Source organism: Equus quagga, chromosome 8 (assembly GCF_021613505.1).
Source record: "Equus quagga isolate Etosha38 chromosome 8, UCLA_HA_Equagga_1.0, whole genome shotgun sequence".
NCBI lineage: Eukaryota > Metazoa > Chordata > Mammalia > Perissodactyla > Equidae > Equus > Equus quagga.
Window position 1 is genome coordinate 74,151,126 of NC_060274.1, and position 17,760 is coordinate 74,168,885.

At 38.1% G+C, this 17,760-nt stretch overlaps 1 protein-coding gene across 2 annotated transcripts; it reads right to left on the reverse strand.

The window, feature by feature from the left end:
* Positions 1-1,223: 1,223 nt before the first annotated feature.
* Positions 1,224-12,391, reverse strand: AGR2 (anterior gradient 2, protein disulphide isomerase family member). Of its 2 annotated transcripts, none has more exons than XM_046670307.1 (8): positions 12,325-12,391; positions 9,250-9,395; positions 8,959-9,022; positions 8,788-8,840; positions 7,356-7,429; positions 5,186-5,249; positions 2,781-2,864; positions 1,224-1,520 (listed from the first exon to the last, which is right to left on the reverse strand). In XM_046670307.1, the coding sequence occupies exons 2-8, from the start codon at positions 9,386-9,388 to the stop codon at positions 1,471-1,473; spliced, it is 528 nt and encodes a 175-aa protein (XP_046526263.1). In that variant the 5' UTR covers positions 9,389-9,395; positions 12,325-12,391; the 3' UTR covers positions 1,224-1,470. The 2 variants fall into 2 exon arrangements, with proteins under 2 accessions (XP_046526263.1, XP_046526264.1); XM_046670308.1 differs by having other exon boundaries at positions 12,343-12,365.
* Positions 12,392-17,760: the final 5,369 nt, after the last annotated feature.

Here is a 17,760-nt window from a genome sequence, read left to right on the forward strand (position 1 = left end):
TGTACTGTAGGGGAAACTTGAATAGCCTAGAAGTTGTTTTTCAAAATATTTGTTTATACAAGTAAAAACTGTTTTTGCCTCTCATTAACTCTGACAGCTTTCTAAATGGAATATTTTACGTTGTAAGCACATGTAGATTACCTACTTATGAGAGGGGAGCCTAGTCCCTCTGGTGATATTTTGGCTGAGGCTTGGAGGTCCTTAAATCAACAGTATTTGCTCAGAACCTATTAGTGCATAGCTCTTTGACAGTACTGTGAAAGAGAAAAGTATTTAAAATATATTACCTGACCTGGAAAAGTTAATAATGCCAAAGGATCTATTCAGAAAAGAATTTATTACAAAAAAAGGAAAGTTAAGGCAAGCAATGGATAATCAATATGTAAAGCATTGTATAGACCACCACAGCCCCAGTGGGGGCTGGGTAATAAAGAAATTCCATGTAACAATTATTGCGAGATTAAATATGTAGTGTAGAAATTAATACACAGTTCTAATTTTTTTCAGGCAGTATAAGGAGTTAAAAGTAGCTAAAACTGCTCCCCTATCTGATGCCACACCCTCTCACAATATTTACAGATAAGTGGCGACCTCTGATCTCTACCCCATAAACATGGTATCACTGCCCTTTCCTCTTCTCCCAGCCAGTCACATTTTGCTGAAGAAGGTGGGAACAATTCAACTGAATTTATTCCAGGCCAGTACTCGAAAACGTTGAGAGACAAAATGTATTATAAGGCTCATTCTCCGGATTTCTTTAGGGTGTGCTCATGGGTGCAGATGTTCTTTGAATGACCTTTTCACAAAATTAGTCTTGTGAAGGACAAACATATCTCCTAGAGGCTTTCTCTGAGAGTGTTCAGTTGAGCAAAATCTAACTGAAATTGAATTACTATATGAACAAACAATAAAGTATGTACATTACATAGGAGTTTCTGGCCAAGGTGGTGGATTGTCTTCATGTAGGTACCTGATTTTCTTGGGATGCCTTTCTCCATACTCTTTTATGCTAAAACATATTCTGTTTGATAGTTCTTTTGATTAAGTGCATGTCTGCACATTAGTCACCCAGTGAGAAACAGTTGTGTGGTGAGATAACAATTGTCTTTGGTCTTTATTGCTTGAAGTACTTTCGTCCCCTCTGTGTATCCAAAAATCCTATTTGATGAATGAACTCAATAGCTTTTCTGTGAAAGACCAAGTTGTAGGAAAAAACACAACAGTTTGAACACCCCCAAAAGGATTTATTTTTTAAAAAATCATGGCTCACTATGGTAGTATACAGTATTATTTTGACATGTGTATACTTGAAACCAAATTTTAAAAACAATAGCTGTTGTAACATTAAACCATCATCTAATCACATGTCCGCCAGTGCTTCTGCGTTCTCCAAAGTCTTCTAAACTCTCCTCTGGCTCCAAGCCTCAGGGCCTAACACAGAGGGAAGAGCTTGGAGATTTTGTTTTTTCTCTACAATTCAGTCTTCAGCAACTTGAGAGCTTTCCTCATGTTGTCAAGCACTAGTGGGGGAGAAAGTTACAAGAGTCAAGACACCACCAGAAATTATCTTAATAGATATAGTAACCCCCCAAACTTGGGTACTCCATTGTTTTAATGGGTTCTATTTTATCATAGGGTGAATAGTTGGTCATCTTATTGAAAATTTTTTTCTAAAATTAGGCAAAATGGCTTTATTACAATCCACTTCTCTTCCAATATTTATTAAATGCCTTTTCTATAAGGCACTGTGATATTATCTGAGCAAGATACTTGCCTTTGAGGAGTCCAGAGTCTTATTAAGATACACGCTATTATTTTGAGACTAGTCAATACTTGGGATGTACTTCCGCTGTTCCTCCCAGCATCAATTTGAGGCATTGCTAATGGACCATCATAATCTTTCTGCTGCCCAGACGCGGCTTCAAAATCTTCCCAATATAATGTTCTAGGTCAGTGCTACCCAATAGAAATTTCTGTGATGATGAAAAATATCCAGTGCCTGTGCACTGAGTACTTGAAATATGGTTAGTATGACTGAGGAACTGAATTTTAAATTTGAAATCATTTTAATTTAACATTCAACAGTCACATGTGGCTAATGGCTAACATCTTGGCCAGTGCAATTCTAGGCAGCCACTAGTCATTGAGCAGAAATGGTTCTTAGGACAAAACCCAATTTTCTTCCCGGAAGGACTAATTAGATGTCACAAGTAGGTACAGTCTCCCATTGAGGTACCTCATCTGCTTTGAGTCTCTTTTTTTCCTTTTCCATTTTATGGCAGCCCCAGGGGAAGTGAATATCTTGGCAACTATTCTGAGCTATTTTTCCTAACTGATCTTTAAAATTGAACTTGAATTCAACTTAAACAAGCTGGATTATCGGATTTCACCTTTGTTATTAAATGCCTTTTCTATAAGGCACTGTGATATTATCTGAGCAAGATAATACTATTTTTTTTTGTTATTTGGAAGGAAGTACTTAACAAAGCATGCAGATTAGTATAACTATTGCACACAGTTCTGTGGTAGCCGGAGTTGTGTGTTAGTGTGCCTAAGAGAAAAACCTTAAAAGCAGGTGATAAGGTCATAGAATCCTCTTAGAGAAAACGACACCTAATCTAAATAATTCATCTTCAATTGAGATTTTAAAAAATGAAATCAAAGTGAATCTGATTTGCCTGAGGACACAAGACTAGTTGGGGTCAAAGTGATTCTCTGGTGTCCCTGAGAGGGCATTCTCTTGCCTCACAATAGAGAGGTACAAAGGAGGTAACACTTACGTAGAGCTGCGTCCGAAGGTTCATAGGCATAGAGACGGTTTGAATATCTTCCAGTGATGTCAGCTCTAACTGTCAGGGATGGGTCTACAAAGAAAAAACAAAAGGGAGTGGAGTGCTGTGTTTCCAAGTGACTTCCAATGCATGACGAAGCCTACATATTTATCCATGTCATGTGAAAGGAACGTGGTATATGTCCCACTGGATCAGTTTCTCCTCCCTCCACTCTGCAACCCAGCCTCCAGCAGTCAATACCCAAAGCCAGGCTGAGGGCATGCAACAGCTGCACAGTGCTATTTGTGGAAAAGATTATGAACCCTGCTGTCCTATCTATAGTAACCTGAAAACAGGATAATATATATCATTTGGGGTGGTGTTTTTCAGTGGAAACATTGGCATTCTCTACTAAAGAATTATTTTAAACTTATGGGCATGGATGTTAGCTCAGGACCAGTCTTCCTCAGCAAAAAGAGGAGGATTGGCAGTAGTTAGCTCAGGGGTAATCTTCTTCAAAAAAAAAAAAAAAAGCAAAAAAAGAGCAAAGGTCAAATAAGCATGTCTTGTCTCTATTTTCCACTTTATTGTTAACTAGCTGGCATTTTAAAAATAGAGATTTAGGGGTCATCCCTTATATATACACCAATATTTCTCTAGATTTAAATCTATTTTTTCACGTTTTATATTTAAATTTGAAATTATCAGCTAATGAGAAAAAGAAAGGCATTTTAAAAATAAGCTGCATCCAGAGGGAGGTAGTAGGATACCCAGAGATTTAGCAACCTTGCCTTGAGAGAGATGATTGAAGGAACCTAATTTCACGTCCTGAAAACTAGAAGAAGCAGATATGTGAGAAGCATTGGCTTGTGTGCAAAGTGTGTCTCTGGTACTTGAGTGGACAATCTCTGTCATTTCAGAATTTTGGACTAGGACCAACATAAAGTACAAGAAGTAGACATTCATTTATTCAACAAAGACTTAAAATCCACTATACTTCTTGTTGGTGCAAAGGATACAACACATGGTCTAGTTTTGGTAATAAATTAATATCAGGAAGGCTTTTTAAACACCCAGCCATTGGCTTCCAATCCTGGCTGCACACTGGAATCACCTGGAGACCTTTAAAAAATACTAATACCTGCATCCCACTCCCAGAGATTCTGGTTTAATTGGTTTGAGGTGTGGCCTGGGCAGCTTGATTTTAAAAATCTTCCAGGTGATTTTAACGTGCAGCCAGCGTGGAGAACCACTGAGCTGGAGGAGCAAGCTGCCTCAGAGTTGGTTCTTATGACCGAAGGACTTGAATGTGGGCTAAAATGCTCTTAGACGGGAATACTGTGAACAGAATTTCTGCACAAGTATGACTGGGTGACCTCTAAAGTCCCGTTCAATTTCAGGGTTCTAAATTTTCTAAATCCTAATAAAAGCAAACCTATAAAATTAGCTCTGGGTCAGCCTCCTCCTTCCTTCGCTTTTCCTCTCTCTGGTTTATACATTTAGTGTGAACTTGGATGAATTACATAGGTGAACCTCTTGATTAGAGTGATCTCTGCTATGTGATGGATTTAATTATGGGTCGTCCTTATATCAGTATGACTTTGATCAAAGCCAAACTCAATTCATCTGTTCAGTCATTTAACAAATATTGTTGAGAGCCCACCACAGGGTCTTATTGGGAATATGATGATGAGCAGAAACAGATACCGTCCCTGCCACATGGAACTTATAGTCCCATGGGGGGAAATATTTATTAAAAATTAGCCAATTTGGCAGAATTCTGACTGAGGAAAATGCGACCATCAAGAGGAACGTGGTGCCACAAGAGCATATAGTGGGGATTTGGCCAGGTCAGTGAATGACAGTGATGACTGGGGAGTTAAGTAGGCGGCGTGAGGGTGCAGAGGGGGATGCAGGAAAAGCTTTTCAGCAGAGGGAACAGCATATGAAAAGTACCAGTGGCAGGAAGGAACATGGCTCCTTTGATTTCTTTTTCAGCCTATATTCCTAACTTGCCTAAAAAAAATTATCAAAAATGTCAGAAAGAAAAATCCAACAGCAAATTGAAAGTTTTCCTGATTGAAAATAGATATTTATAGGCCTGATGTATTCAGGAAGATGGTCAATACATTCAAACAGCTAACAGGATACTTGCTTCCTTCTCCAAGGTATTTATGGCAGAAGATGGAAAGAAAAAGTTAGCAGATGAGAAAAAAAATGTGGAAATAGGTAGACGCTTGCATTTTCTAATGAAAATACATTGTACGAATTAAAGGAATGTTACGCCCCTTGCCAGAGCTTGGCCATGGCTATGGTGGAGCGGCACATGACGGTGGGCGAGGACAGAGCAAGAGATATGGCAGCACTTGGGTAATTTTCAGACTGTGTTTCATCTCACTGTCACTTTTACTTACCAACAAACATAATCCTGGGGACATATTGGCCATCAGGAGAAAGGTGTTTGTCAGTTGTTTCATACTAAGATTGAAAAAAAAAAAAGCAGCCTTTAGTTTGATTACTCTTCAGTCATTTTCAAAGTTAACTCAAAAATGTGTCCATTACTGAGCTAGGTATCTTAAGGTACTGTAAGGCACATCTCTTCCACAGAGCATTTATAATATAGATGGGGAGTCAAGTTATATACATGAAATAATAAGCAAGACAGAGCAGAATGTAACTCAGAACATAAGGCAAAGAGCTGAATGTATGTGATAAACAAGGAGCAAAAAAGTTCAAGAAGGGAGAATTTTGCAATGAGTTATAGTGTTTGGGAAGACAGCTTGGATGAGGTAGAAAGAAAAAGATTAATGAAAAAAGCAGAAGTCACTTTTGGAGAAATTACAGAAACAAACAGGATTATCTTGAGCATTCATCTACCCATTTATCATTTTTTTATTTATAATTTATGTAGCAAGATACAGCACTTATCTTTAAGTCTATTGGGCGATACAAGTAGGAAAATGAATATTGAGGATCCAGTGGGTGAAATGTTATGATGGAGGATATGCAGGTGCAGTGGGTGTCCAGAGAAGACATTTGACCCAGTGTGCAAGCTCTACTAGAATCTTCTGAAGTGGGAAGGGAGGAATCTTAAAAAATGATTAGGAGTCAGTTATGTGGGAAACGAGGTCACTCCAGGGAGGAGGGAGAGATTACGCCAAGGTAGAGGAAAGGCAGAGCACTTTCTGGTATGGTATGACCAAGTGTTTGGGGAGGACTGAAGGATAGGGGTGCATGAGGCAGTGGTGAGAGACTGCTTCAGGAGCCAGCTCATGAATGGCCTTGCACACCATGCCAGAGTGTTTGCATTTGTTCATAAATAGATAAGCACTCTGGAGGAATATTAAAAGCAGTACCATAATTCCAACTTGACTTTTAGAATGATTACCCTGATGGCCATGTGGGATTAAACAGGATTTATTTGTAGGCAGGGAGCCATTTAGTAATACAGCAGTAAGTCAGGCAAAGTGAAAAATTCTGACACTAAAATAGTGGTCCTCAGTTCATAAGGAAGTGACCAATAGCAAGAATATTTAGAAGTCACAACCTATGGGCTACTTGACTGCTGGAGGTGAATGGGAGAGTCTAATCTAGAATAACACTTTCAGTGAACTAGGGAATAGAGAAAGAAGAGCTGTTTAACAATCGTGGACCAGACTGATAAACTCAGTGCTGAACATGTCGAGTTTAAGCTAACTATGAGAGATCTGGACCATGGTTGTGTACACAAGTTGGAAGTTATTGCATGTTCAGGTAAGATGTGGGGATTATTGGTGTGTGGGTGTTAAATAAAGGCAGATGTAGATGAAGTTGTCCATAGAGAATATAAAATATAAAAGAGAAGTAGGCCCAGTATAGATTCACCAAGTCACTAACACTGAGGTGTAGAAAGAGGAAGAGGAGCCAATGGAAGGGAGGCGAGGAAGAACTGCCGGTGAGGATGCTCTTTGAAGAAGCCATCCTGCCAAACTGTGAAGAGGACAAGAAGGAAAGAAAGAAGAGGACATATGGTTAGGTAGAGGAATTTTTTGAGTTGTTTATTGTTTGCTTGTTTCCATTTGGAAGGAAAGTTGGACCTGTTTGTATACTGAGTAGAAAGAACTTGCAAAGGCAGAAGGCTTGAACACCAGGAGAGGTGGTGATGGTGAAGCGAGGTGGGAAGGCACGAGGTTAAAGCACAAGTGGAAAGACTAGATTTAGACAGCCAGAGAGCTGTCTCTTCCAGAGAGAGAGGAGATAGGGACTAAGAATGGGTGTAGAGCAGCCAGGACTTAGGGGAAAGTGGCACAGGAAGGAATTTGCAAAAAACAAAAGCCTTCCAATTATTACAGCAACAGAGAAAATCTTGACCGCAGGAGAGTATTTTTCAGACAACCTAAAATTATTAATTACTAAATGAAAACAGACATGCAAGATAGATTATTAATAAAATAAAATCTTTTTTTTCTCTCTAACCAATGAGATGAGATATTTGGCACAGATCCAAGGTAATGCAGTATGACTAAGATGTATAGGAAAAATAATTCATCCCTTTCAAATAATGATCTATGGAGAAATGTCAGTGATGATGAAAAGTCAACTCACAACTAGATTGAGGAGGACAAACTGCTCTGCCAATTTCTGGATGTCTTTATTTTCAGCAAACACTTTCTTCAAAGCTATAATATAAAGAAAAATCATTACGCATCCATCTCATCGTTGGTTAAAACCATCATTCTCTGTTACATTTTAGGTTGAACCGTATTTTTAATACAATATTCTACTTTGTCCCTTCATCAAATGATTAGTGAAGTAATATCTAGGCCGTTGACTACCTTTGATTCTTGCCATTCACTCAATCATTTATTCATGTATCCATTTATTTTTTTCAACCCATATTTAATGAGTAGCTTCTATGTGTAGGTACTTTTTTATGCCCTGGAAATAGAGCAGTGAAAAAAAAAGTAATGTGCTTTCTTCATAGAGCTCAAATGCCTGTGTAGGAGACAGACTATACACAAGTAGACAAATAAGTATCTAATAATTTCAGGTGGAGATGTGTACTTTAAAGAAAAATAAAACAAAGCAAGAGGATTAAGAGCTATAGAGAGGTCAGGGTAGACCTCTCTGAGGAGGTGACATTGAAGTGAGACAGTGATCCATTTTGAGATGTTGAGGGTCTATTAAACTAGGCAGAGGGGACTGCAAGAGCAATAGCCCTGAGGTAGGAATGTGCTCAGATGTTTGAGGAAAAGCCCAAAGGCCAGGCTTGATGGAGTGGAGAGAAAACAAGGGGAGAGTGGTAGGAAAGGAAAGAGCCAGGGCCCAGATCACGTCCAGCCATGCAGGCCATAGTCAAGACTTTGGATTCCATTTTGCCTGTGATGAGAAGCCTCTCGAGCACATCAGTGATTGGATCTGACTTATGTTTAACAGCCTCACTCTGGCTTCTGTATGGAGAGCTCACTATAGAGGGACCACTTAGATGACTGTCACTGTATTCTAGACAGGATATGATCTTGGTTTGGACCAGGGCAATGAGGCAATAGGAAGTTGCTGGATTTGGGGAGGACCTACGTAACATATGGGGCCCAGTGCAAAATGAAAATACAAAGCCTCTTTGTCAAAAATTATTAAAAATTTTAAGACAGTAGCAACAGAGCTTTAAACCAAGCATAGGACCCTTCCAAGCACTGGGCCCTGTGTCACTGCACAGTTTGCATGCCCATGAAGCTGGCACTGGCTTTTAGTTATATTTTGCAGGTAAAGCCATGGTATATGCTGATGTACTGGATATGGGATATAAGAGAAAGCAAGAAGTCAAGGATGAATCCTAGAGCTTGTTTTTCAAAATATGCACCGATGGTTAACACAAACCACGGAAATATTTGAAGTCTTTAAAACATATTTTTACTACATAAAATATTCTTTTTTATTCAACTGTGCTAGGTGCTAAGGATATAAAGATGAGTGATCCAAATCCTGGCCCTAAAGCTAAAATCCTGTAAAGGAGATTATATTTAGAAGAATAAATTACCTTGACTGTGTGGGCATTCATCCAAATGGTGAATAATCATCAAGGGTTTGTTGCTTTAAAAGAAAAAGAAAGATTGGATAATTTTTAATGAGTAGGTTTTCATGTATAACTAAATATCACTAGATGGTGCTCTTGAGACCTTTGAAAGAACTCTGTAACCCTTGTCTTTACCTTGTCTTGGATTTGTATAGAGCTTCTTCATATGTCTGAGTCCAGATGAGTTGATCACCCCAACCTACAACAAAATGAACCAGGATTTGTAAAGTGATGATAATTTCAGACCCAAATCTGTTGAAAAGTAATGGTAAAACTGGGGTAAATATATACTCCATACTAAAGAAGAGGCAAAACCTCTAGAGAAAGTAGAAATTATTATATATGTTCAGCATACAACTCTCAGCTGCAAGATTAAATTGTTCCCAGCTAAGTAGCATTGGAAGCCAAGAAGCATCTGACTCCTACCTCTGGAGAGGGTCTGTGGCAGTTTGGGTCCAGAGTCCTTTGCATCCTTTTTTGCTCCCGGTTTGACTGTAGTATCTTTGGCCAGAGTGTAGGAGAGGGCCACAAGGAGCAGGAATGCTGACACTGAAATCTTCTCCATGGCAAATCTGGTATGGAAGACAAACAAATAAGCAAAAAGTCAGTAAAACAAAAGGGAATTAGCAGTCTTCAACATCTTCAGATTGTATCACACCTCTGGGCTACAACAGGGATTGAGGCTTAGGTGAAATTGAACACATGCAATTGGAGAGAAAAACTACCTTCTACAGAATTTTCCTAAGAATACACAGTATAACTATCTGTCTATATCTCTATATGGATAGAGATCCATATAAATATAAATATATGATGTAGATCTCCCTAGAAATCTACAATATAGAAATATATAGAGATATATTTTAAGAAAATAAACAGATGAATGTACTCTTATAGCTAAGGGAATTTACTTTTAAATTTTATATTTAAAAAATTTTAGTTCTGGAGGTCACCTTAGGGATAAATCCTCTTTTCCCACCTCCCCAATGCCTCATTTTATGGATGAAGAATCTGAAATTCAGAGAAATGAAGACTTATGAGATGGGCACAGAACCAAGTCTTCGCGACCTTGCCATTTTTCCCTGCTGGCTCCCTTCTTCCCATTCTAAAACAATTACCCTAAACTTACGTATTTCTTTAGCATTCTGTTAAAATGGGAACATGGCCATTGAAGAATAAGATCTGAGTAAAATGATTCCTTATTTCATTTAGAACCTGCCAACCTTGCCACTTAACTGAAGACGTAACACCCATACAACTCTTTCCCTAGTGTAGCATTTACTCAAACTCTATATATTGGTTCTGAATTGACTAAAATACGTCAGTGCAAGTTCCTTCCAGTGTAATAATTCTTTGACTCTCTCTGTAGTGGTTGTGGGCATGCACTTTTGTGCACAAAAATATTCTGTGGGGCTCATAACACAGAGAAAACAACCCCATGGATGTCTATTTGTTAATTTTTTTTCCTTTCCTATATTCCACAGTTAATTCTCAGAGAAAGTTACACTACTGGAAAGCAGATGCTTATGAACAGGAAAGAGAATGGGAAGATAAGATCCATGAGTGAGTGACGGCATGAGCTAGCTAGCAAAGTGAGTTTCACTAGCAAACCACTGTGGTTATCCAGGCACCAAAACATGCAAGACTGGAGACTGGGGATTGTAGTAAAGCCAAAGACTGAGACTGCTTAAGAAGAAATATCTAACTCTAATATCGGTGGAAGTTTTGAATTCAATCAAATGAACCCTGCAAAGGAAGCAGGATGAAAGATCAATGCTTTAAGGAAGGAAGTTTCTCATGTTCTGCCACCTTGACTGGGAATCTTTGCTAAGTGTTAGCTGATTGAAAAAAAAAAGTGTTGCTAAGTTACCAAATCCAGATAATGCCTTATATTAAACTGACCAATTATTACCCATGTCATAGTTGTAGCTACAAAATGTCTCACTCAAAAAAAATAAGCAAAAATCAAGGACACACTTTCTTCATTTTCTACACTCATAAAGACACAGAAATGCCAATGATAACTTTTGTATCCTAGAGTTCTGCAGAAACAACTCAAGTGTACCACAAGTCAACAATTCCAAGTGCTCTTAGTAAAAAGACTTCTTTTTAACGTAAAAAAACCCAGAATTTTTATGTGAGAATAACTACTTTTGGAATGTTAGTTGATTCAGAAGCATATCATGGCAAATAACTACTTTAAATTTCTCAACAAGCATTTGATGTTGTATTTTATTTATAGAAACAGCATCTACGTATATTAGAAAATTAATAGTAAACTGGTGGTGAAGTATTTTATTTATTTAGTCCTTTGACGGTTCTTGTAGTGCAAGTGGCCATTAGGACCCTGCGACAGCTCTGCAGCTTGCTGGTTGGAACTATGGATATATTACACGTGTTTTATGGCAGGATGACTAACGTAATTCCTGCTGTACAAACATCCTGCTCTGAGCTGACTTTGAGATTCACTCTACTGAGTTTTCATAACATGAATAGACTGTGCTCTTCAAACTTCCTGTATAAACCACCTCAAAACAGAACGCTAACCATGGAAGATTTTGATAATTTGGAGACACGCGCAATCTATGAAACCAGCACTTTTTAATGGCCACTATATCTCTGTCTTCTTGTCTTTAGGAAGGAATGACTTGCAGGAAGTTTCAGTGTCCCTATTCATAAATGCTTCAGAAAAGCAACCACAGGGGCCAGCCTGTGGCCCAGCGGTTAAGTTTGTGTGCTCTGCTTCAGCGGCCCAGGGTTTTCCTGGTTCCGATCCCGGGTGCAGACCTAGCACCGCTTATCAAGCCCCACTGAGGCGGCGTCCCACATAGCAGAGCCAGAGGGACCTACAACTAGAATATACAACCATGTACTGGGGGGCTTTGGGGAGAAGAGGAAGAAAATGATAAAAGAAGATTGCCAACAGTTGTTAGCTCAGGTGCCAATCTTTAAAAAAAAAAAAAAAAGCAACCAGATCTCTCCTCTTACAGCCTAGCCCATGAATTTAAAGACTGAAGAAGCAACAAGGATATCTTTAAACCAGACAGAAAAAGAAAACTGTTTTCTGATTTGCAATAATATTCTGAGTTGCAATCTCAGGTGGGCAATCCAAGCTGAGATTTCACAGTCCTGTGGGACTTTGCTTTAGCCAGTGAGACAGAAGCAGAGCATTAGATGGTGACCAGGGACTGTGGCTGAGACAGAAGACCCTGGGCCCCGTCCCTGGCTTGAAAACTAGAGTTCACCCACTCTTAAACCTCTCCTTTCCTAAGGGAGAAAGCATCACCTTGAACCAGCTCGGGGACATACAGCTCTGACCAAAGAGAGGCTCCAGTAAGCCTTTGGTGGAAATTCCATTATTTCCTCTCCAAATCCCCCTTCATTGCCCTTGCAACTACCTCGCATTTCTCTGCCTGTTGACTGCCTGCATCTATACCCAGTATTCAGAGCCAAAGCTCACTCTAACAAGTGCCCTTCCAGCACTGTTGTCAGGAGCCTTACCTGGAGTTCCCCACCCACCTGTCCGTGTGAGCCAGGTGGCCTCAATGCAGTCCAAGCTTCCTAGTGTGCTGGCTCAGCCGGGCGCCTCTATTTATGCCCCGGAGCACACCTCAATCCCACCCACTAATCTCATATTTACATGTTGCAAACTCGGAAAGGAGCTTTCCTTTTCCCAGGCAATTGTCTCCCCTGGGCTGAAGAGTTCCTTGTTTTTAAAGAGAACATTGCAAAGTGTATGCTTTCCAGTATGCATGTTTTTAACTATTTGTAAAAGCGTATTGTTCAGAGATTTGAAAAAGATGGGCAGAATGCCAAATCCAGGTAAGCTTAAATGAAGACATTTGATTTGCCTGAAGGCTGATTTGTCTTTACGTGATTGGATGGAGTGTGTGGTTTCTAGATTTTTTTTTTCTCCCCCTTGAGCAGATTGCCTTTATTTAGTTAAAAACACACCAGAGATGATTCACTGCTTCTAACCTCTACAGCCATCGACTCTGCTATCCTGCATTATGGTACAAATTGTTTCCTGTAATATACTTCCCTCTTTCTGGCAAACAAAATGTACATTCACTACTGGTACGAAAAAAATACAAATCAGGCACTCACATAATATTTCAAAACTGAGGAAGTTATTGAACAAAGATACCTAACGCTATGAGTTTTATTAATTATATTGTAGTTGAATATATGCAGCAACTTCCATCCAAAGAGTTCAAAGGTATTTCACAGATATCCTCTCACTGAATAGCAAACTTTCCTGCTAGGCATACAGGAGGCCATTTACCCCATTTTTCAGACCTAGAAACTAAGGCCTGCAACTACTTTTTTTTCACTCAAGATTATGCAATTATTCATTAAAGATTTTAAGCCAGAACTCATTTTCTGTAAAAAATTTCAATCCTGAGTTTTGTTCATGAAGCTATGTACAGTCCTTAAAAGCGCAGAATGGAGAAATCTTTAACAATAGAAAATTAACTAATGGGATGGATGCAAGCCCTATAAAAATAACTTTTGAAATGAGTCAAGATCATGATGGTTCAAAACATTTTCACTAAATTTACATTTATTGAGAGAGTCAAAATACTCATGGGCAAAATAGTGATTCCCAAAATATTTAATTTTCTTTCAATTCTAAATGAGAGAGAATTTCTTTAGGAATTTGACTGAAAACAATGATTTGAGCTAAACTTTTAAAACTGGAAAGGCTTTTATATAGATCCTTAGTGTAATTTAGCCCTTAGAATATTCAATTCAATCCCCTCGTTTTGCAGATGAAAAAAGAAAGATGTTAAAACGTTAATTATCTCTGAAGGTCCCACAACTAGTTTATGGAATTGCTGGGACCAAAGCCCAGGTGTCCTCTAGTCCATCACCTGCTGAGAGTGGAAAGTGGGCAGGATTTGAGATGGGTACCTGAGCTACAACTGTTGCCAATCTTTTTTTTTTTTTTTTGCTTTTTTCTCCCCAAATCCCCTGGTACACAGTTCTATATTTTAGTTGCGGGTTCTTCTAGTTGTGGCATGTGGGACGCCACCTCAGCATGGCCTGATGGGTGGTGCCATGTCTGTGCCCAGGATCCGAACCAGTGAAACCCTGGGCCGCTGAAGCAGAGTGCACAAACTTAACCACCTGGCCACGGGGCTGGCCCCAGTGAGCAGGATTCAGAGCCACAAGATTCCAGTCTGAGTCCTGCATCATTTCACAACACTGAAACTCGGTTTCCTTATCTGTAAAATGGGGATAATATTACCATCCATGACTGTTTTGAGTGTTAAGTAAGATTTTAATGAATTGAGAAATGAGAAAGTACTTGGCGTATTAGTTTGCTAGATCTGTTGTAACAAAGTACCACAGATGAGGTGGGTGAGACAACGTAAATTGGAAGTCTGAGATCGAAGATCAGTAAATTTGATGTCTTCTGAGGCCTCTCTCCTTGGCTTCTAGATGCCATCTTCTCCCTATGTCTTCACACTCTCTTCCTTCTGTACCTGTCTGTGTGCTAATTTCCTCTTGTAAAGACACCAGTCATCTTGGATAAGGGCCCATCCTAATGACTTATTTTTAACTGAATTACCTCTTTAAAGACCCTATCTCCAAATATGGTCATATTCTGAAGGACTGGGGTTTATGACTTCAACGTGTGAATTTTTGGGGGACACAGCTCAGCCCATAACACTTGCTAATTAAAAACATTTCTGGTTTTTTTATATTAATTAAAATGATATCATATATTCTGCCGTACTTCTGTGCCTAATCCTGTGTCAATAAAAACCCAGTATTTGTCATAGTGGCTAAGGTATGGCAGGGAGAAAGTAATTAACAGAACATACCCTACACACACATGGTGACTGTGGCATCCTTGGCATACAGATCTGTCTTGATCGTGAAGCAACTAGGGTTTTGTAGGTGGTACAAGTTTTTCTTATATGTTATTAAACTTCAGTACTTTTAACAGTGATGTCATGTGATCAGTCTTTGGGATTTGCCTGGTATTGTAAAAATTTGTTGTTACTAGGTAGATATTTTTGATTCACTTTTTTTCTGAGTAGGATTTGATAATGTGATATGTAAAATAATGTTTGGTAAGTGAAACTAAGTTTAGTGCTGATGAACCTAACAATAGCCTAATTAAGTGGACGCTATCCATTTGTGTTTTATACATTTGTGTCATCATAATTATAGAGGCTTTATTCAAGCAGTTTTTAATCAAGCAGATTTTAAAGTAGGTTATTTCCAAAATTTGGAGACTTATAATAATAATAACTAGCAATTACTGAGTATCCAGTATGCGCTGGGTACTCGACTTTATTATTTCATTCCTTCACCCATTCATTCATTTCTTCACCAAATATTCGTTGAACCTATTTATATAGCAAATATTATGCCAGCCGTTAAAGATATAGAGATGAAAAAGACATGGTCAGTTATTGAGGTCACCAGACCTCATACATAGATAACTATAATTCATGGTGCTAAGCCATGGCATGAGAAAACACAAAGCAGTTGAAGACATTGTCCCTGCCCTAAGGTTACTTAGATCTGATTGAAGAATTAAGATAGAACCTCTCCAAAGATTAACCATCTACATGAGAATAGCATGCAACAAGCGACAGATAAGTAGTATACACATCAGCTGTTATTATTTTTCAAAGGAAGTAGAGATTGCTATCCAATACAATGCTCAAATTGGTTGTAGAAAGCAAAATTTCCAGATGGAGACGTGATAAGAATTTGCAAAGTACGTTTGTTGAATATTTAATGGGACTAGTCTGATAGACAATAGATTTAGAAAGGTGTTTTAGGGCTATTTGCCTGGAGCCTTGAATGCCATTACTATGAGTTTACACTTCACCCTCAAGCGGAAGTGTACTAAGGTGTTTAAGAGGGCAAGTTGTAGATTCAGGTTGGTCAAGTTCAAATTTAACTTTATGACAATTGCATACTCTACTAACCTCTGCAAATTACTTAATCTCTCTGTACTTTAGTTGTAAAGTGTGGATAGTAAGACCTACTTTATAGTATCCGTGGAAGGTTATATAAAACAATTGAGGTAAAGTGCTTAGAATGGTACATACCATGTAGTAAACACTTCAAAATGTTAGTTATTATTTCAGTATGTGTCACTCGCTTCTCTGTCTTATAATTATTTAGGTCTCAATCTATTAACTAATATTAAGTCTATTTACTTTACTAACTCCATGGCAGCAGGATCTTTGATTCCTCTTTAATTACAGCCTATCATAAGACTTAAACTTTCAACTCATATTATCGGAAAAATTAATTTGTCATCATAACAACCTCATCAGACATCATTATTTTCTTTGAAAAATAAATAAGCTCAGCTGGGTGGACAAAACTGACCCAGAGACACAAAACTGATGAGTAAAGAGAGGCTCTAAAATCCTCCGTAATTGCTGGTAGTTCATCCAATATTCCTTTTGGGTACCAAGCTGCCCTCTGATGTCAGGAAGTAAAGAGATAAAACTGTAAGCAAACATCAACCTCACAAAGTTGAATAGTGAGGAGCCTTATGCAGAGGAAAATGAGAATAGTCTCTTCTCCTCAAGGACTTTGCCTCTAAAGGAGCTTTCAAAAACATACATCGAACTGCAAACCAAGTTGCGGAATAAGTAAGCTCTCCCCGAAATCTAGCTTAGAGAAGTAGACACAGAGCGTTAGTGATTTCACCTTTAGGAAGAGTTGATTGCCATTGAATTTATCTTAATGTCTGAGGGGGGCTTCCGTGTACAAAAATAACTGTTTCCCACTTCTTGGGGTTTAATTGCTATTCAGTGTGTTAAAGGCAAAACTTTAACACCTAGTTCTTTCTAAATCTACAAGTTTAAGGTTAAAATTACATAAATTTCCAATATTTGTATAAAGCATACAAAAATATTTTGGTTTTGAATATGGTAACTTGGTACAAAATGGAAAATCTATTTTAGCTTGTTTCTTCTTCACTTGTTTTTATTGCAGTAATAACAGATAACATGTGATGTACTCTGTGAACAAATTTCTAAGTGTATCATACAATATTGTTAACTATAACTCAATGCTATACATCAGATCTCTAGAACTTGTTTCTTGATGTTTCATTAAGTTAAATTTCAATAGATTAAATTCACCTAAATTAGATTACATTTCAATAGATTAAATTCAATCTATTAAATAGCCCCTTTATCTACTTCTTTAATAAAATTCCCTTAAATATTTTTAACTACATTTACAGATTTAATACCAATACATCTAATTCTTTTAAACTTTAAAAGGCCCAATAGGGCAGATTTGCAAACATAATTAGCAAAACCTTTCTAAGCACTTTAGCAATTCTTATAAATACCATAAATAAAAACTGCTGGATAGTAATTTGAGTTCTATTAATCAGGTAAATATGGCTCACAAACAAGCAAATATATTATCCTTTCCAAATTAAAATCCTAATTCTAGGTACAATTTAAATTAGAGTCACAGGCTAATATTCAGATTTCTGAAATATAAGCTTCTCTTATATCTTACAAATACTTAAATAACAAATGTGTAAAGGTTATTCCAATATTTTCAAATCTCATTCCTCAACTTCACATAGAAGTCTTAATACCATGGATTTGAATAACCTCATCAGCTTTATTCTTATTTCTGTTCCTTCTAGGGTCTAGTGAAGAGGGAGCAGATTTGCCCCTAGGGTGGACCAAGTTTCCTGGGTCTAAAATTTGGTACTCTGATATGGAATAAAGGCTGTGAACCAGTCATTGATATGTTATACTTAAAGTTGTACAATTAGATGAGTTTCTCAAGGGCAAGTGTGGAGCGGAAGGCTCAGCACCAAACCTTGGTAACACTCATCCATTTAGGAGGGTGAGGAAAAGAGGTGCTTGGAAAGCGCAAAAAGAATCAGAGAGACACTATGAAGACATCCAGGATATGCTATGCCCAGAA

Bases quoted from the DNA above. Each gene is read 5' to 3' on its own strand.
- AGR2 (XM_046670307.1), bottom strand. From the start codon at position 9,388: ATGGAGAAGATTTCAGTGTCAGCATTCCTGCTCCTTGTGGCCCTCTCC. The intron at 9,023-9,249 runs GTAGGAGTCAGA...ATTTTGTTGTAG, and splicing joins GCCACAGACCCTCTCCAGAG to GTTGGGGTGATCAACTCATC. The intron at 5,250-7,355 runs GTGAGTTGACTT...TTTCAATCTTAG, and splicing joins TTGTCCTCCTCAATCTAGTT to TATGAAACAACTGACAAACA.